Consider the following 21,202-nt stretch of genomic DNA (forward strand, 5'->3'; position numbering starts at 1 on the left):
TTCTTGACCCTCTGTGTACTTCTTTTTGCCTTCATCCTTTACAGATCTGTCACCAGACCTCTTTGACACAGACTTGGGACAGAGGTAGTAGTGATGCTCAGCCTCTCCATCTCTGCAGTCCTCGTTTCTGCATAGAAAGCCAGGTTTGCAGGATGACTGGTCGTCGTGAACCTCAAGGCACCTTGTACATGCACCCAACTTCCTTACTGAAACCTTCCTTTCTGCTGCACTCAGAGCCCTGAACTGCTTGCAGAAGTAGAGCTTCCTCTTGTGTTTGATATCGCCACAGACTACACAGCCTTGGTCATCAGCTGACTTTGTAGACTTGGTTCTGGCACTTTTCTGCTCAATTCTGGTGTCTTTCCAACTCGGCTTACTTGGTTTACTTGGCTCCTCATCTCGTAGTTGCTCGAGCTCCTCATAGATGGTCTCTTGCTGCTTGAGAAACTCCGAGATAATCAAACCTTTTATCTGGCCTCACACCATTTTTTGGATCGGCTACATATACAAGCCACTCTTTTTTGAGGGACTCAGGGAGTTTACTCTATCGATTTTGTTATGAGAGGATTCTTTATGGCGCCTGTGTCTCCGAGGTCACTCAGGTCCCAGAGTGCTTTCTCCACGGCTTGAATCAACTCGACAATTTTCCTTCGTTGGCTACTTCTGACAGATGGCATCTTCTGAAGGTCTTCCACTATTTCAATGGCAATAGCCGTTCGATTGCCATAGCGGTTCTCCAAGACACGGAGAATGTCATCTGCGGTGTTATAAGTAGTGAGGTGAAAGTCTTTCTTGATCCTGTCATCGAGACTGTCTAGCAACTGTATCTTTTTCACTTCTTTGGAGCCTGTTGGTTCTCCCTGTTTTTGGAGCGACTCCCAGTCTCTTCTCCACCTGTGAAAATCACACTTGTAGCCAGAGAATCTGGGGAGAGCTGTGGGTTTTAGCCTAATGCTTGGGGTAAAGATGGGATGACTGGCAGTACTTGTTGATCCTGACCTTGTGTCTTCCTGTCGTCTCGCCATGATGAACTCAGCCTTTCTGGAAGCCAGACTGGTTGCTTCCCGTTCGATGTCTCTCAACCGATTGCGGAACTCCTTCTGGTTTTCCACTGGAACCCACTGCTGCCACTTGCAATGAGCTTCCTTTGCGGTCCCCACCAGTGACTTCAGATGGCTAAGCATGAATTCGTAGGCCTCATGGTTGCCATCAGGACGTACTCGAGCGACACGCTCACACTCAGCTTCTGCTAGTTCTACAGCTGTGCACAGTTCATCTCCAAACTTTTGCCAAAGCATGTCTCTCAGTAGCTCTCCAACCTCCTTCAGCTTCAAGTCACATTCATTTGTGGTCCTTGCTATGTCGGCTTCTTGCTGTTCGGTTAGTTCGACTGACTCCTCCTCTTTCAGCTCTGCCTCCTTTACTGCAATGACCTCTGCCATTCATTGGTTTCCATGACTTTGTCGGCTCCCATGGAGAGTTTATTGAAGCTATCTTGGAGCTGGTCTTCTGACATGCCGTCGTGAGTTCTGATGATACTGTTAGCTAGTCGTGTGAAGGATCGTTGTGCTGCAGTCCGCTCATTTTTGAGCTGCTCAACTGTTTTCCTGACTGTTTGATCAGCCATGTTGGATTTGGGTCCACTGACTGTTTGCAGGGTGGTATTTTATCTTTTTCCAGGTCATTGTTTTCACTGTTCCAGCTTACAGCCCCGGTTTTTTACTGTCAAGCCCTTGGGTATATTTGCAGTTTTCCCCGCTTGAAAGGGATGGTACAGTCCATAGGAGGTTTTCACTGGGTTTCACTCGTACAATGACCACAGCTTTGTTTCTTTTGAGTTCTTCTTTACTTTGGTATTTGTTGTTGCATTACAGCTTATGTAGTAAGGTTGTAAGTTGTAAGGTAACAAACCTTAAATGAAAAATAAAAAATAATTACTGTAAATACAATGCACATCAAATAATAAATGAAAAAATACATGCTTTACATATACTTTTTAACACTTGTGAATATTGTTCTTACTTTCTTAATGTATTTTTATAAATTATGTTTTAAACAGTTTTTAACTTATGCAGTCTCATTAAAAATGCAAATATAGACTGAATTCTTAGCAGCATGCAAACCGTTTTTACCAATCTACATCTCTCAATAAACAAAACACTCGTTTTTAAATCAACACTCATGTTGCTTTAGCTTGAGGACATCAAACAAACAAATGACACTGAACTAGAACGCACGTTCTAACGTGCGCCACGAATGGCAAGTTGTATGACTCTTAACTAAATGCACAGTTCGTCTCTCACCGGCCGCTTCTCCAGCTTGTTATGGCTGCACCAGTGCTGCTTCTTCGACGTTTATTCTGCTGGTTCGTTGCTGCTGCTGGACGCACGCTCTTTAGTTTGTCCCTTTCCAGCTTGGATTACTGCCCTTCTTTCAGGTGCGTTGCTTTTAAAGGTGCAGCGAAGCTGATTAGCAATTAGAGACTGATTTCAGACAGCTGCCACTCTGTCAATCAGCCCGACTTTTTAACCCCTTGATCTCCTGTGAGGATGTTTCAAGTCGACTTCACAATTACTGTTTTTAAATCCTACCAGAAAATAACCTTACAGTATTGTATCAGCTGCAGGAAAAACACTTCTCCGGAAAGACAAAATACTTTTTTCCTCCTCAGTTTTATTGATAAAACATATCCACAAAGAAAATATTTACAAAACATCAGCTGTCAAACAGCAGAAATGAATGCTGCCTTGTCATCTGATCAGTTCAGCGGTCAACCTAAACAAAACTTTAGTTTCACAGCACTCAAAAGTATTGGGAGGTTGGACCATTCATCTATTATACAGGACATTGAGCTCATCATCTGGAAAACAGTGATAAATTAAATGTGTGATTGATTGCTGTTGGGTAAATTCAATGTCATAATCAGCCCAAACTTTAAGTCTTTTACTTAATCTATTAAGAACAAATAGAAAAAATGGGGGAGCAAAGTCCTTCATTAAAAAATGAACAAGACCAGAAAAAACTGATATCCTGTATACACAAAATAATTTTAATGTCCATCATAGACAAAGAGGAAGTACATGGCGAATGAAAATTAAGGCATAGCTTGAACTTGTCTTGTGGAAAAAAAATCTCTTTTAAAAAGTCAAGGCCCTATCCAATGAACGAAGCAAGCTTTTGCTGGTGTCACCATTTCAACATGGATCAACAAAAGACTTCAGTGATATTCATAAATGGGGAAATATTGACACTTGACATTCAGTTTCCAATGCTACAGCCATAAACCTGCTCTGGTTTACTGAGGTGTTCATAAAAATCGTATGTACTACAATAATTTAATTGACCACCAATAATAGATTGAACACTTTTCTGAAAATTACCAACATGGTAAACATTAAAATTAAGTGAATATTTGTGTGTTGTTTTTGATGAGGAACGAGTGCATATGCATGCACTCTCAGCCTTCAGGCAGGCTTAGGTAGCCAGTGACAGACAGTGAACTGAAGTTGGCCTTTTCTAACATTATTGTGATCATGGCATATTATGGGAAGAACAAGATCATAAAAACAGAAATATTTGAAATGTTTAGGACATCAGAATAAGTAGATTTATCAGGAAAAGGACGGGATGGGGGAGGTAATAGAGTCCATGGGTTCCCAGTGAGAGCTCATCATGGCGTCATAGAGCTCCTCGCTGCGTTGCATAAAATCTTTGTTCCACTGCTCCACGTCACACTCGGGGATGGGCTCTGTAAACACCGACCAAAACGTGTACAGATTCAGTTTTAAGCTCACAGGAGCATGTAAATAATTCAACGTCTTCACACTTCAAATTCTGAATTATTCCAGACACCTCATCAGCTGCAGGGATAAGAACCAGACAACCCTGAAGTTGTACATTTACGAGTTACATCTGTGAGATATTTACATCGATAAGTATGACACTTAAATAAACGAATTAACCAGTTATTGTAAATATGGAAATATCTGATTAAAGGGACTTCAAGCATCTTAATAAGCAACACAAGAATGCATCTACTAACACGCCTACAGCATATCCTATAACATAACAATGAAACATAGAAAGAACTTTCCATTGGCGCGTTCACACCGGAGTACTTTTCCCACAATAGTTAATCAGAACCCAGATATATTTGCGTTCACACCAAAAAGCCCCCTGAACTAAATTAGTTAATCAAAACCATTTTTACCCCCTTTTCAGTCCGTGCAAACCACGCCCGTAAAACTCCCAAAAAGTTTTGTGAAGCCGCCATTTTATTATCCTCGCATTAGCATTATTAGCATTCGCCCAGCGCACAAACGCAGAGAGACTAACTTATGGCAACACAAAAGAAAACATGGGAGCGGTGGAGATGAGAAGGTGTCGGCGTTCTGGCGATTTACTCGGAAGGCTTCAGTAGAAGCTGCTGGGACTCCCAGCAGCTTCTACTGAAGCCAGTCCCCAACTCCGGGGACTTCCGGCCGGGGACTTCGGGTGGCAGTATACACCGTGATATAGTTGTTTGTGGTCTGCCAGTAAACTCAAAAGCAGAAGAAGAAGAAGTGACTTCAGCGGCTTCATTTGCCTGATCCACCCCCAGGAACTCATTGCGGTGTGAACGTGATCTGCTTTAGTTCATCAGAACTAAAAGAGTTCTCATGAACTATTGCGGGAAAAGAACTTGGTGCCCCTCATGATATAAAAAGTCTTACCTTCTGAATTATCCTCGTCTATCTCCCCACCCTCCTCGTGGCTCTGCTGGGAAAACATCAAATATTGTGAAATTATTTCTGAAATGTTAGGGCTGCACCGTTGTAATATGAAGCATGTTAATTAAAATAGTTCTTTAATAGCTGTCAATTAATTGTCCTAGCCCTAATGTATTAAGTGTACTTGTATTACATTCATAAAAAATACTGGTTATCATGCAAAATCCATATCCAAGTCGTGATATACACAAGATTTGTAACAAACACCTTACCTATTTGTACCAATCTTTGTTTCAGGATGATTTGAGTTATTTTGTGTAAGAAACACGAAGATGTCTTCCTGGTTAACAAAGTATTTTCTTTGACATACTCTAATTTCGCATCATTAAAGTACTTCGATAAAAGAGGTTAAATGTGACCCGCTCTATCGAAATCAGTCGGAAGTCGCAACGGCTCATTTCAAAATAAACGTGGATTTGCGTAAAAAACGTTTTTTTCGGGGTTTGGGTGTTTAGTTTGAATTTAAACAAACAAAGTCTTGGCTTTCAGAATATGAAACTTTTATTTACAAACTCACACGATAAATACATTCTTTAAGCTTGTAAAGGGAAGATGACAGGCAATCTGCTCTTCTGCAGCGCCGCCCCCCCTCCCTCCGGCTGACATTATGAATGTAAGCGTAGAGTAATCATAAATAACACGGCAGGGTCCGTTACAGTTTGTTTTCATCTGATTTCAATTAAACAAAGTCTTGGCTTTCAGAATATTAAACTTTCTTCGGTAAATTCAGATGATAAATACAACTTTGAAGCTTGTGACGGCATAATTACAAGCGGAGAACGGAGTAACTTAACGTCACAGCAGGCATAACAACAGCCGGTGTTTCTCGTGAGGGTTTTCCCCGGGAAACAAACACAATACACACAAACGCAAAATTACACACACACACACACACACACACACACACACACACACACACACACACACACACACACACACACACACACACACACACACACACACACACACACACACACACACACACACACACACACACACACACACACACACACACACACACACACACACACACACACACACACACACACACACACACACACACACACACACACACACACACACACACACACACACACACACACACACACGCTTCCCCCAGACCAGTAATCCAAACGAAAATATCTTCCCTCCGTAGTATTTTGATCATTTGCTCCACTAATAATCAATCAGATCGATGGATTCCAGAGAAGAGAAAACTTTGAAGGCCTTTTTCTCAAAATGATGACTCGGTAACAGTCATTATATAATGGGACATATTTTGCTTAATATTTGGAGGACAACAACAATCCTGATATCATTAGAAAGCTAGGAATATCCTCTTTCCAGCAGTGTATACAACTCAAAATGTGTCTTCGGGTCAATGCGACTGATTTTGATAGAGCAGATGTCAAAGGTCACAATGTCCTTTTTCTAACAAAATAATCTCTATTTTAGAATATATTTTCATTTAGTTTAGCACAGAGTATGTTTTGGTTGTTTCTGTCTTTTTACAATAAATGTAATGCTCAAGTTAGCAAGTTTAGCACAAAGAATGGAAATGGGAAGGAAAATAATCGGTAGGGGGGGGGAAGAGCACGCTCGTAAACTGTTAGTGCCGGTGTTATGCATGCACAGGGTTAGTGCATGCTGCACTAACCCGGCACAGATACCAAGCATCTCAATCTATTCCTACAAACATGGGTGTGAACGTGTTCTCCTCACCTCTGCAGCTCCGGACATGTCTGTAGACGTGGGGGGGAACCCCATGGGAGGTGGTGGCACCATTTGGCCTGGTGGGGGGTATCCATAGGGCCCGTAGTTATAGTTGTAGCCGCTGTTGCAGGCGCTGTACTGGTCATAGCCTCCCCACTGAGGGTAGTAACCCCCCTGACCCCCGCTGCCATAGTAACTGGACTGGGACTGGTTGTAGTTGCTATGTAAATTTTGGCCCTGGCCCCCATGGTAGTTGCTCATCTTTTGGCTGTAACATAAGAAATACAACGCAATACATTAATACAAAGGTTCTATTAATTGATCCATCAACTATTAAACGGATAAGCAGGTTTCAGCAAAAACATGTCCCTCCAAAAAAAATCAAGTCAAACATTTAAAGTTTATTATAATGTAATGTAAAAAAAAAACAGTTGGTTTAAAATGTCAATGCAATGATAACAAATGTATTTACAAAGGCTCTTTTGCTTCAGTGGTGCAACCCCAAAAGACCTCTATTGGGTTCTATTAAAGCCCATTTTAACCAAAAGCAACATGAAAAAAGAGGGAAAAAACCCCATTATTATTTCCCAAGCAAATCCTTGAAAACGGATAAAATACAAGTCTCAATAAGCCTGACACGCATGAACACACAAAGAGGCATTGTCAATAAACATTATATGATCTTTGGCGTGGCTTGTAGTCTGGATACTTTGCCATGTTTCCTGTCCTAGTTCTCACCTCTTTGCCACAGCAATGCTGAGTCTGAGTGGTTTTCCCCCGAGCATCGTACCCTGGCACTCCTCGATCGCCTTCTTCTGCTCGCCCTCATCCCCAAACTTGACGAAGCCGTAGCCTCTGCAGGTGAAACAACCGTTAAACCTCCTCTCCACTCCGACACACGCTCCATACTTGGCATTTAATAGCCACTTATGAAAAACAGAATAGAATGGGTATTATTATGGTAGAACTGAAACTTGTTGTTTTACTTTTAACATGAGGTAGCATCACTTGAATTGTGAGTTGCTCTTGCTTAGCCTATATGGGGAAAACAATAGTTTTAGCAAGACGGCACAAACATTTCTTCAACCTTTGTTCGAAAAAAGATGAAGATGTACTGGTGGTTTTTAAATCACACAGAAACCAGGAAACATTGTTGTATTATTGTATATTTCTTACAAATGATGAATAAATCAACCTATTGTCAATCTTAATACTAAACATTTCTGACGCTGTCTGGTCCACCTCTATGTGCCGACGTACCTGGAGTATCCATACTGATCAGTAACTACTTTGGCTCCCTTGCAGGAAAGGTACTTCTTGAAAACTTGATGCAGTTGGAAGTCGTCCACCTCGGAGGCCAAATCGCCCACAAACACTGAGAACTCCGGCCTGCGAGAAGTAACAACGTTGAATATATATTCAAACACAGATACACACTGTCAAATATTAAAAGGGGCAGCTGACTTTGGAAATTTAATTTGCGTTACGTTTACCTGAAACCCTGAAAAAAATGAATGAGTGCCCTTCCTACATTTGCGAAATAACTATTTATTAAGAGAAGGCCTTGGCGTTAATTTTAAAAGATTTCTGAACCTCTTAAGCATGGAAGAAGCTGCCTCCTCCCTGTTTTATTTGGTTAGGCCACATAATATGCAATGGGATACGATAGGGGCATTCCTGGAAACAAACCATCTTGGCCAAAAAAAGAAAAAAAAAAAGAATACAAGTGAAACAAATGGAAAGTTAATTTGGAACCGGAGAAAAAATAATACTTTCATTATTAATAAGTAAATAAAAGTATTATTTTTGTTGTAAAATGTTATAAAAGTAAATCATGTATTAATACAATGCCATGTGCATGCGTATAATTGAATGGACACTGTAACCTAGGGGTGTTGAAAATAATCGTTTCTACGATGCATTGCGATGCAGACGTGGACGATTCGGTATCGATGCAGTGACGGAAGATAATCGATTATAGCGTAGTAACGTTGCTTCCTGATTTTCCGGCCGCGGCTTTACTATAACGTCACTTTAATATCAAATCGGTCGGTGACGCAGAGATCAGGGAACAGACGTGACAGCGGCACAGCAACACCAAACACGGAGCAGTCTGCTTTATCCACCAACACAAGAACACCAGTCCAGAAGCAACAGCAGAAGGACCCGCTCTGAATCACTCCATGTCGCTGCGGCTCAGACACACAGGGATTTATGTTTTTCAAAAAATAATCGCGTTACAATCATGTCAGGTTTTTGGTGGATTTAATTAAGTCTTGGATTGCAGAGTATGAATGCCCTCTAGCAATTTTCAGACGATATATACGTGTGTAAAGTTTGTGAAGGCAGGAGGAAAAAAGCTTCCGCGATCACCGTCTCCTCTCCGTTCCTCCAAACCCCGCCCTGAACATAATGAGTGACAGGCTGATAGTGACCTGATAGAAACTTTATTATTCACTTAATCACTGAGATATAATGAAGCTAACTTAATCTCATACATTCATGGGATTTATGTAACAGTAAGACAGAGAATGTAAGTGTGCACCCACATGCAGTATTTTAGTTGTTATATGCTATTGTAAATACTCCTGTTGTCTGCTGTGTTCAGACTCAAGTCCTGTGTGTGATGCCACATTCAGGACCTTCAGTGTCCTTTTTTTAACAGCAGACTGTTGCTAGAAGCTGCAGCTAGACTGCAGAAGCATTATTTTTTTTGTTTTTGAGGATGGAACAATTTCACACACAGATATAGGGAGGCTAGACCTATACAATTCATTTATTTTGGTTTATAAATTAATGTCAAGATATTTATGTTATTGATTTCTGAAGCACTTTATAAATAATAAAAAGAGAGTTCATATGTATTTACTGCATGTATGCATTGATGAAAAATAAGCCATGTGCAGTAATATAGAAAATTGAGGATGCAGCGCATTGGTATGAATCGTGATGCATCGGGATATCGAATTGAATTGAATCGTTGACAGGATAATCGTAATCGAATCGTGAGACCAGTGAAGATGCACAGCCCTACTGTAATCCCATTACCCTCCATTTACCATCCGTCATCTGGTGTTAAAAATTGTACATCAATCAAAACACAAAGTCGTCTTTTTGATAATAACAAGCATAAATGAATTGACCCTATATCAGATAGAGGATTGAGGCAAAGCTCTATATAGTCGAGACTTTAACACATTCACACAAAGTAACACAGCCTAATGTTAAAAACAAACAACATTTGTACTGGTAATTCATCTCAACATATCTTCAATGTTTTTTCAAACACATCTTTTCTATTAAGAGTTATGTTAGTTAAGTTTGACTGTGTGCACATTTCCTCAATCTCAGGTTATAGGTAATAGGTTACTGAGGCTTAAATAATAGCTGAATTGTAATAGGCAACCTTTTGTGAATGGTGTGAAAAATGACTTACCCTGCCTCTGGCCGTTTCCCGTAGGTGGCATAGTTTAGCTTAAATTTCCGGGGCTGCAAAGGGGAGAGAGAGAACACACACACTAAGCCAACGTGAAACACCAAAGACTTGTAGTATAGCACTGAAATTGCTGAAAATAGAGATCAGAGTTATTATGGTTGTTGTTATTTGGGTTTACATACCTCCACCACCCAGAGCAGCCTTTAGCCCATTCCTCAGTTAGTTCCTACCAGAGACTCTATTCACCAGCTTCAAACAAAGTACATTCATGTACAAGCAGCCTCTCAGCCACCTTCAGCAGTAGGACAGGGGAGCCCAGTAGCTTGGCCAGCTCACAGGGGCCAACAGCATTTCAATTCAGTAGCAAGCAGCTAAAGCCCACAACTTGACACATGTTGGATCATTTCTGCGCTAGCGGGACATTTGTAAACACTTACAATTAAAACCCACAGGGAAGGCAGAATAGTGGTATTTTTTTTTTTTTTTTTTACACAAACAGAAAATTGCAGAATCTAGTCTGTTACGGAGCCAAATTACAGCCTCATAATATGTTGACTTATCAACAGTCAGTCGTAAGAGTTAATGTAGTGCAAAAGGAGGACCAAGACTAGTGGAGCTCCACTATCCACGGTCAAATCAACAATAAAATACTGCTTGAAAACATGGACTAATACTGGGAAAAAAATGAAAGGCAGTATTAAATTTGTAATAATATATCAATATTTGTGGAGAAACAATATTGCAGTAGGGATTGAATGAAAGGAATAACGGTAAGTATTTTGAAATTAAACCATGAAACTGACCGGGTTTGATCCAGGAACAAGTTTTCCGTTTAGTCTTTGGACACAGCGGTCGACACTTCCTTCGTCTGCAAGCTCAACAAAGCAGTATCCGGCTGAACCACTGCAAGAGGACAGAGAAAGAGAAACATTTAGTATTAAATAAAAAACATTAAAACCACCTTAAAAAGGCAACCTAACTATTTAGCCTTCAACTAAAGGGTATGCTACAGTATAGGTTAGCCGTGACTAGGGCTGCCCCCAATTAGTCGACGAAAAAAGTATTTGTTGAAAAAAACGTCATTAGTCAAACAAAATTAAAAAGCTCCATCCATATGCTGCATCCCCTCAGACTTCATTCAGAGCTGTGCCTGGTCATTGGGTTAATTTGGTCCAAAGTGTGGATCCTTCTGAGCATGTAAAGGATATGCAGACTACGACGGCAAAAAGTCTCCTCCATATACACACCATCAGAGCGCAGCTTCCTGAATTCAGGCTTATACCGCTGACCAGGGCCGTATCCAGGATTTCCTAAATACCGAGGTCCAAACATGCTAGGAGGGTTCGGGGGTTATCCCCCGAGATTTTTGGGATTTTCATGATCTAGTTAGGTGTTTTTTCAGTCCTGTGGGGGGTCACAAATTGGATAATATATTGATTTCAAACCATGTCAGTGGGCTGACAATGTCAGCATCAATTATTTTTAAAGTGTAATACATAAGAATCAGTTGATTGTTACTATTAATGATCTGGACATGCAGAAGAGGCTAACATTATCACAACACATTGTCAACATTAATTTTCCATGTCTCTCTCCTTTCCATAACCTGCAGCCTCTCTTCCATCTTCTTGAGTCTCTCTGTCTTCTTCCTGTTCATTACTCTCTCTGTCCTCTACTCTTTCTCTTTGTTCAACCTCTCCCTCGTTGTTCACTGTTTGCTCCTCCTCACTTGTCGCTCCTGCCAGTGAATTAAAAGCAATTCAGCTATTTAGTTCATTTCACTTGTTTGTTTGCATTCTTTTTTTATTTAAATCTGTTTTGTTTGATTCTCAAAAGAGAACAAAGATGTAAGCAAATCGTGTTTTATACAATTGTATGTTATTATGACATCATAACTGCAATAGATGTATCAGTGTGCGAAAAAGTACACGTCCCACCGTCCGGGACGTGTTATTTACAATATCGGACAAGTAGATCTTTCAATTGACTTGTCCGGCGGACAAGTGACGTTTTTCGCCCTGATTTATTGACAAATTATTGATACATTCAGTTTACAAAAGGCAGAACTCATTCGCAAATTGTACGTGTCCGCCATTGTTCGTTTAGAAGTGTTAGTTTCGGTTCTGCTTGTCGATTCCTAAGGAAATGCATGTCACCGTTTTCTGTACAGTTAGACGGGGGCGGGGCGGAGCGGGGTGGGAAGTGTAGCACAGTGGCCGGGTTGGGAAGCAAAACTCGGTTCCGAGTAGGAACATATAACAATTGTCCGGTACCGGGATTAATAAGAGTTGTGAGGATAGGAGGCGAGGCCAAGCCCCCGAGCCCCGCGGAATGCAGCTCTCTCTATGCTCCGGATCAGCTGATCGCTGCACGGTGCAGCTCAGCGTCTCTCTCTCTCTTTCTACACACAGCGGATCCGCTGCCCGTTTAACAGCCTCATCTTTGTCAAACTTTCTTATGATCTTTCTCTAACACGTAATTAAGGTTATTAAGCGTTTTAGCTCCTGTGTTGTAATATTGACCACCATTTCCTTTATGAAGTGAAGCAGCCTCCCTGTCTGTCCTCGCGCTGTCCTCACATCCCCGGACCCCCAGACTTGGAGGAGCACAGGGATGTCAGTATTGGTTATGAAGCAGGGTATAGAAAGTACATTATTGAAATGAAAATACTATTTATTTACTTTTATAAACAGTGAGCAGCTGGAGCATGTGTATTGCAGGACATGTGTAAGCGTCTTTGAGTTGTAGAAAAGTGCTAGGCCTATAGGCTATACATCTAATGTGTCATTATTATTATTATTATTATTACTATTATTAGGTTATGTCCTATGTGTTGGACATGTGTGGTTGGACTCTGTCTCACAGGCAGGTTGCAGTGTAACATCAGAGGAGACTGGGCCAATTGTACATTCTCAAACTGCACCACTTAGAACTAACTAAACAATGCAGAGATTATTTTTATGTAATTGTATTCAATAACCGTAAGAAATTAAACAGTATGAAGTGATTTGTAAATAGGAATACAGATTTTACTTAATGTTTTCATAAATATATTTTTCTCCCAGTTTGTCATGGGACTTATTTTTACCCTCTCAAATAACCGGAACCAAGAACCGAAAATAACCGGAATCGAAAAGCAGAACCGGAATCGTTAAAATCCCAACCCTATGTGTGATGCAGTAAAATCTTACCGCTCACTTACGTTAGCGGTGTCATAAAAACCGTGGGAAAATGTAAAATACGATGACGAAGAAGAAGATTCCAGTGGCCCCAATTTTTGTCCATTCTGGACAAATGAAAAATGTATTCGGACAAGTAAATTGTCAAACTCACTTGTCCATGGACAAGTACTCTCTAAAAACTTTTTCTCACACCGTGTATGTTTTAAAATTATGCCTATTGTAAATGAAGACTATTGTTATAGATACATAGATAGATAAATAGATAGATAAATAGATGGGCTTATTAAGCCTAGATTATTTTGTGTGACTCCAGTTCCTCCCTGACTTCCATCACTTTCTCTCTCTCTCTTTCTCTCTGCCTGTCCTGTCTCTTCCTTACCAAAGCTGAGCTTCGACTGACGTAGTCTTTTCATTATATCTGAGTCAGTGTAAAAAGAAAACAATACAATGTTATATCTTCAATGTTTTACTCAAATTGAAATGAAAGAAAAGCATTACTACGTTGAATGTTTGTTAAAAGGTAATCCTTCTGACATTGGATGAACGTAATTAACTTTAGCTCTCTAGCTAGTTTATTCACGCAATTTAAACCAAAGTATAGCCTATAGCTGCAATATAAGTTAGTGTGCATGTTGTCGGACGTCCACTGACTAACGTAGTGCCTTCACACAGGATCTGCTCATATGATGGTCATATGATGTCCTGATGAGCAGAAACACAAGCAGCCCGCTGGACTCGGATCTCTAGATACTTCATCACTCCTCCGCTGCTCCGGTACAAGTCCGGGCTGCGGTGGTTTGTTGATACATGTCGTCTTCTTCTGTTTGCTTTAATCGAGGCTACGTAGTTATGCAGCGCCCCCATGGTCAGTAAATGGAAGTACTACAAAGAACCCCGTTTAGTGCAATTATTTCACAAGTTTTGTTATACACAGCTCGGAAAATATTACCGAGGTCCGGACCTCGGTGACCTCAATGGTAGATACGGCCATGCCGCTGACGGTGCGTCCGTGCAGTGCACTGGGACTATCGTGCACTCTCTACATTTGATTTATATTTCAAAAGGTTCATTATTATAGTTGTATTTAATATTTTATGTGAAGCACAACGTAGCATGCTTTTATAATAACGCTCTTTATCAGCCTTTGAAACAGAAAACATTTTGAACTTGCTACTAGGGTTGCCAGAAACTGACTATGATCAAAATCGATTATTCGGCAGCCCTGGCGAATAATAATCGATTATTCGACCGACCCCCCCCCCCCCCCCGCCGGAGAAAAAAAAAAAAAAAGAAACTCCGTTGTTTTCTTTACTGTAACATGTTTAACAGTACAAACAACAAACAAGCATGTCATCACAACGACGTGGCCTTGAAGTGAAGTTGGTAATGGCCGGCTGTGCTGCGTCTTTCTCTGTAACCTCTTTGGCGTGCTTCGCACTCAAATGCGAACGCATTGTTGAGGTTGAGCTGTGATAGACCAACGTCTATTCGCAGAGCTTGCATTTAACTTCCTTTGGACTTGTAAATTCGAAGTAGTTCCACGAGGAGGAACTCTTTTTACTAGGGATGCATAAATAAATACATAAACAAAAAATATATATAAATAAAATTGATTTTTAAAAATAATATTCGATTATGGAGACTGTAGCGAATAATCGCTGGCATCCCTACTTGCTACCCTCTGATTCGAAGTTTAGCGCACTACCCACTGAGCCACAGCCTCCCGTTAGTTTACATTAACGTTGGATAATAACACGGGAGAAACGAGCAGAAGCGCTCTCTTTTCCTCTCTCTCTCCCCTGACAGCCTGTCAGTATCGTCTCATGCAGCTCACTGATCCAGTAATGAGTGACCTGACAGTGAGTAATAAATATATTTATAACTAGTTTAGCTTGTTCCAGAGGTAGATAAAATAGCTAAGTGTGTTAGGTATAACTCTTAGTGTGTGTTTTGCTCCCCTCACCAGTCCTTCTCAGCGGGCGGAGCGGCAGGATTTCTGCTTCACACACGTTGCATACTGATATTTTATTTGTGTCTTTTTAGGACACCTTAAAATACTGCCAGACTGGTGAAGCCATTTTGGCGAGCTTGTTTTGCCGCGCACAGAGAAAAGTGTATTTTACGTCATGTGATCGGCTCTCCTGATCGGCCTTTATAGAGCACCGATCGATAACGATTGGAGCATCCCTACATTTAAGCCAAAGCCATCAACCTCTGCTCGACATGTCTGATGAGGAAACCTACCAGCACATCTACTCCTCAAAGCTTGAAAAGAAGGGCAGGTGTATGGCATAATGTTCTCTGTATATCTTACCCTGTTATCCTGTGAGTGATGATCTTTACTCCAAACGGTGATTCTCCCATAGCGCTAAATGCCTGCTTGATGAAGTTCTCATCCATGTATGGGTCCAACTAAACACAGGAAAGGAAAGTGGAGATTCCTTAGATAGCAAACGTTTTAAATACGTTTGTCTTAATAATTACATAGTCATATGTAAATATCTTTATTTTCTAAAGACTGTAAGAACATTTGTATAATATTGTTACAAAACCAGCGGGATATTTACTTACGCCTGATTGTGAAGTGTGAATTAAATTGTCAAATTAGATTATAATTGAAAAAAAATGCGATTCATCACTTTTTTTATTATAGCCTTTTTTTAATTAAAATGGTCACTAGGGTGTTATTATTAACTTTAATGATCTCTCTCTCTGTTCTATTTTGGTATCCCAAAAAGCCTTAAGACAGCCAGAACGCACAATCCCTAAACATACGGGGAATGGGGCCATTATCAATGAAAACTTAAACATAATGGTTCTTGCCTCGAGAGACGTCACTTCCATTTCTTGTCACGATGAAATGCATTGGGCGAATTCTGCATTATAGCATTTAAGTAAACTGTTTACGTGAGCTCTTAATAAGTCAATTGTTCGCTAACATTAACGCCTGCTTCAAGGTGATGAGTTTAGTGTGCTTTTTTCACACAATGTTGGTTACTATTGGCGGAAAAATGTATCGTATCGGTAACAAGGTATATAAATATATATTTTGGTCTAACCTTTTAACAAAACGGGATACATATTCGGGGCTAAATGAAGGTATCCGAGCTAGCAACCAGCATTCGTATCTAAGCTAACCACACTGAAAGAAAGCTGTTTATAGATACATACATCACCCATCCACAGGCTGGTCTGTCTGTTAAACATCTTGGAATTTGGACCGGGGGTGAAACTGTAGAGGGGTTTGTTGGAGATAGATGGGGGTGCAAGAAAATGCTAAAGTTTACAACGTTAAGAATTGTTGATACATACGTACAAGCTAAACACATTGGTAGTTCCGCTTCCGCCCCCAGGTCATTATTTAGTTTGTATTGGCGGTTGACAACGAGTTCAGAGGTGCATTACCGCCACCAGTGGTGGAAAGTAACAAGTTCATTTAATCAAGTATTGTGTTTTATAAGAACAATAATAATCATTACAAATAAAGCGCTGTATAAATTAAATGTAATTTATACTACAAAGCCAGCGACCTACACCTACTCAACTCTGTGAATAATTTCCACAAGAGCAAATTTGGATGAAGTGTCCAGTATGCTCAGAGGTGGGAGTAGTCATACTTATATGGGCTCAGAACAGTCTCATAATACACACATGCACACAGAAGGATTCACACTTGTATTTCATGATCCGCAAAAGGATTCAAACTTGTATTTCCGGATCCACACTTGTGTTTTTCAATGCACACACAAATGTGTTCCGTTTCATATACACGTAAATAAAATCAAAATACAGAAAAAAGTCTTACATATATATTTTTGATCCACACACTTATTTTCCGTTTAAATCCCCTGAACCTGCAAACACAAGCACATCGCTGTGCATTCGTGTGTGGTTTTTTTGAGACTCCCCTATGAAGGTAGATATGGTGCAAAATGTGAGAGCGTGTAAAACCTGATGTGAGCACTTGCAGAAAAAAAATCTGAGTTTGTGTGCTTACATTTACACTTGTATAACATATCCACGTAACTGTGAACCAAATGTACACTTGTATAACATATCCACGTAACTGTGAACCAAATGTACACTTGTATAACATATCCACGTAACTGTGAACCAAATGTACACTTGTATAACATATCCACGTAACTGTGAACCAAATGTACACTTGTATAAAATATCCACGTAACTGTGAATCAAATGTACACTTGTAAAAAATATCCACGTAACAAACTGTGAACCAAATTTGAAGTCACAGGAAAAAAAAAAGTGTTGTAGCTTGTAGAAAAAAATGAATTTAGAGATGAAATGTTCACTTGCAGAAAAATACATATTTTTGAAATATATTTTCCATTACAACGGCAACTTTATTTATTACAACCTCTCAAATCAGTCATTACAACTTGACGAATCTGCTCTGTGGCAGTATAAATCGACGAATCTGCGGTCTTGATTTTTGCTACACTTCTTGCGATAAATGTGTCGCAAAAGTAATTTTCATCCGGTGATGTGGGGGGAGGGAGGGGGGTTGGAGCGAAGGGGCGGAGCTATCAGAACAACGAGGCTTGGGTCAGTCCAGAGCCATATAATAGAAGAGTTACGACAACGGAAGTCCAAAAACGGTTATCATCACGTGGTTCATGTAGGCCCTTTCTCATTTCTCTAACTCCCCTCCTCGACTCCCCTCCTCGACTCCTATCCTCGAGACTTAAGAGGCTTCTCAATACTCAAATTTCCCCTCCTCGACTCCCCTCCTCGATACTTAGACCCGCCCACAGGAGATGCGAGCGGAGGACCGAGGAGGGGAACCGAGGAGAGAGGAGGGGAAGCAGCAGACGTTTAAAGAAATGAGAACTCCTCTCCTCTGAGCGGTCATATTAAAGCGACGTCCGTTCATTATTACTTGCCAACAGCTGCATCAGCTGTCGAGTGTTTTGTCATATTTTATAATCTCTGTTAGATCAGCTGAACATTGTTCCCCCACATATGTACTTTTAATTCATTGAGAGTGCGGTATAATGAGACAATAACAGGCTACAGATGCGGACACACACACACAAATATATTTATATAAATATATGCAATTTAAAGTATGAGAGCACTCTCATAATAACGTAACACAATCAGAGACTGGATATATCCCCCCCCCTCTCTCTGGTCGCTGAAATGGGGAATTGAAATTACGGGCCAAAAGTTGTATTTGCAAGTATTAAAAGTAAGCAGAGGACACCAAACCAACTGAGACCCGTCTGTCCGCTGCATCTGCGCACTGTACAACACACACCTACACACTGTACCACACACACCTACACACTGTACAACACACACATACACACTGTACAACACACACCTACACACTGTACAACACACACCTACACACTGTAGCCTACAACACGCACCGACACTGTACCACACACACCTACAGCTCCTAAAGCATAATCAGGCTACAGCCGTTGTGTATTTTATTATGTGAAGCACTAAATGGTCTTAGAAAAATATCGACTCTTTGTTTGTATATATCTACTAAACTAAAGCAAATAAAGAGAGTAGGTCTGTTATACTGAGTGATATATATTTTACACACTGCTCTGCTTTCTGCACGGGCCTCACAGCTGTTCTCACTGTAAACATCGCGTTGCGATGAGAGCAGTTTCTAAAATAATATCCAGGGGATGCATGCAGAGCTGTCATTGGCTGAGATAAGTCCGGCCGTGCGTCACGCCTCCACCGTTCCCGGAAATGCATCCGCGGAGGAGCCGTGGAGGAACCATCAGTGTATCCTCGGTTATAGCTCCTCCAGAGAGCCTCCTCGACACTCGATCCTCGGTCCTCGGTGTGCATTTAGAGAAATGAGACGTCCTTCAAAATGGCGCGCTGAAATTCATTTCCGGGTCACTACCGGAGGACCGAGGAGTCGAGGAGTCGAGGAGGGGAAATTTGAGTATTGAGAAGCCTCTTTAGTCCCGCCCACAGGAGATGCGAGCGGAGGAGCCGAGGAGAGAGGAGGGGAAACAGCAAGCGGTTAGAGAAATGAGAACTCCTCTCCTCTGAGCGGTCATTTTAAAGAGACGTCCATTAATGATGACAGGAGGCACAGCAGCCCTCTGTCTGATGGACAGATGTGTTCATGATGACTTATATATTTACTTTGATTCATTCACAGTGCGGTATAATGAGACAATAACAGGCTACAGATGCGGACACACACATATATATGTATATATTTATATAAATATATACAATTTCAGAATCAAACAGAGCATTCATAATAACGTAACACTATCAGAGACTGGATATATCCCCCCCCTCTCTGGTCGCTGCAATGAGGAAAATAAATTACGGGCCAAAAGTTTTATTTACAAGTATTACAAGTTAAGCAGAGGACACCAAACCAACTGATACCTGTCTGTCCGCTGCATCTACACACACACTGTACCACACACACCTACACATAATCAGGCTTAGCTACAGCTGTTGCGTATTTTATTATGTGAAGCACTGAATGGTTTTAGAAAAATATCGACTCTTTGTTTGTAGATATCTACTAAACTAAAGCAAATAAAGAGAGTAGGCCTGTTATAGAGTGATATATATTATACACACTGCTCTGCTTTCTGCAAGGACCTCACAGCTGTTCTCTCTGTAAACATCGCGTCGCGATGAAAGCAGTTTCTAAAATAATATCCAGGGGATGCATGCAGAGCTGTCATTGGCTGAGATAAGTCCGGCCGTGCGTCACGACTCTTTGAAACATCTCTGTTCCCGGAAATGCATCCGCGAAGGAGCCGTGGAGGAGCCATCAGTGTATCCTCGGTTATAGCTCCTCCAGAGAGGCTCCTCGATGCTCGATGCTCGGTCCTCGACGTGCATTTAGAGAAATGATATGTCCTTCAACATGGCGCGCTAAAATTCATTTCCGGGTCACTACCGGAGGACAGGAGGAGTCGAGGAGGGGGATTTGATGAAATGAGAAATCGCCTAGACGAGGATCGTTCCCCGGAAGTTCATGGCGGGCAATGTGAATGCATTGATAACAGGAGATAGAACTACGATTTTTGGTAATCATTAGTGAATAAAGGTTTTGATTTGCAATATTTATACAACAAATCGATATGTGTATGTATTTACATCAATATGTTTAAAAAAAAATAAATAGAATTCGCTAATATTAAGTAATAATATTAGGATTAGTGTGAACAACTAGTTTACATGTTAGGCTAACAGTGCCTTGGTTAAAGAGCCTGTTGCTGTTTATTTATAGCTTTGAATTCTTTAAAACCAATATTATCTTCTTAAACTTGTATGGTAGTCAGGAGCATCACTTTCTAATGTTTATTGATACATTTAGAGGGAGGGGATCTAAAGTAATGCTTTCAAATTCAGATTAGATTCATTTCTACCATTTTCTTAAATTCATGGTAGTTTCAGTAATCCCCTGGTAATTGAGGACACAAGTTATCTAAATGACTAATGTCATCTTTATGGCTTTGACCTATGTGTGTTGGGGAGAGGTTCCGCCGGAAGGCCCATACAGTTTTTGAACACACACACAAGGAGCACACACGGAACACACACACAAGGAGCACACACACGGAGAACACACACACAAACACGGGATTACAAGCAAAGCAAGGGTATTGTGTAAACAGTAATATCGTGTGGTGAATATGGAAAGAAGCAAGTAAATGGAAACCAGTAAAATGGAAATAAATGGACTGTTTCAAACTGGAAACTTTGTTTCTGACCTTTATTCGGCAGAAAACTTGTGTGCGTCAATTACACACACCAAGCGGATCCTCAGAGGCTTAAAGCGTTGGCTTAGCCTCTACAACAGCTATAGTGTGAAAGGTGACACAGGTATAATAAGTATGAACTCTTAGTAACAAAAGTAATATTTCTTATTTTTAAGTGGTATAATATTTTAAATGTTCGAAAATGTACAGTGCCATGTCTTCTACTTACATTGTCTCAAAGATTGAGGGAAGAAGGGAAGGGATCACTGCCCTCCACCTGCCAGCACCTAGCCAGAGGCAGTAGGGCCTGGCTCATTTCGTGGCATCTGCAGGCAGTGGCAAGTCCTTCCGGCATATGCCACAGAGGCCGCT

At 40.8% G+C, this 21,202-nt stretch overlaps 1 protein-coding gene across 2 annotated transcripts; it reads right to left on the minus strand.

Annotated features, from left to right (window-relative positions):
- Positions 1-2,653: 2,653 nt before the first annotated feature.
- On the minus strand, positions 2,654-16,446 carry trnau1apb (tRNA selenocysteine 1 associated protein 1b). 2 transcript variants are annotated; one of them, XM_034104499.1, is made up of 9 exons: positions 16,272-16,446; positions 15,415-15,512; positions 10,722-10,821; positions 9,919-9,971; positions 7,743-7,871; positions 7,221-7,337; positions 6,492-6,750; positions 4,713-4,755; positions 2,654-3,748 (listed from the first exon to the last, which is right to left on the minus strand). In XM_034104499.1, exons 1-9 carry the CDS (start codon positions 16,305-16,307, stop codon positions 3,612-3,614), a joined length of 972 nt encoding a protein of 323 aa, XP_033960390.1. In that variant the 5' UTR covers positions 16,308-16,446; the 3' UTR covers positions 2,654-3,611. The 2 variants fall into 2 exon arrangements, with proteins under 2 accessions (XP_033960390.1, XP_033960389.1); XM_034104498.1 differs by having other exon boundaries at positions 4,713-4,758.
- Positions 16,447-21,202: the final 4,756 nt, after the last annotated feature.

This window comes from Pseudochaenichthys georgianus, chromosome 17, assembly GCF_902827115.2.
Source record: "Pseudochaenichthys georgianus chromosome 17, fPseGeo1.2, whole genome shotgun sequence".
Lineage (NCBI taxonomy): Eukaryota > Metazoa > Chordata > Actinopteri > Perciformes > Channichthyidae > Pseudochaenichthys > Pseudochaenichthys georgianus.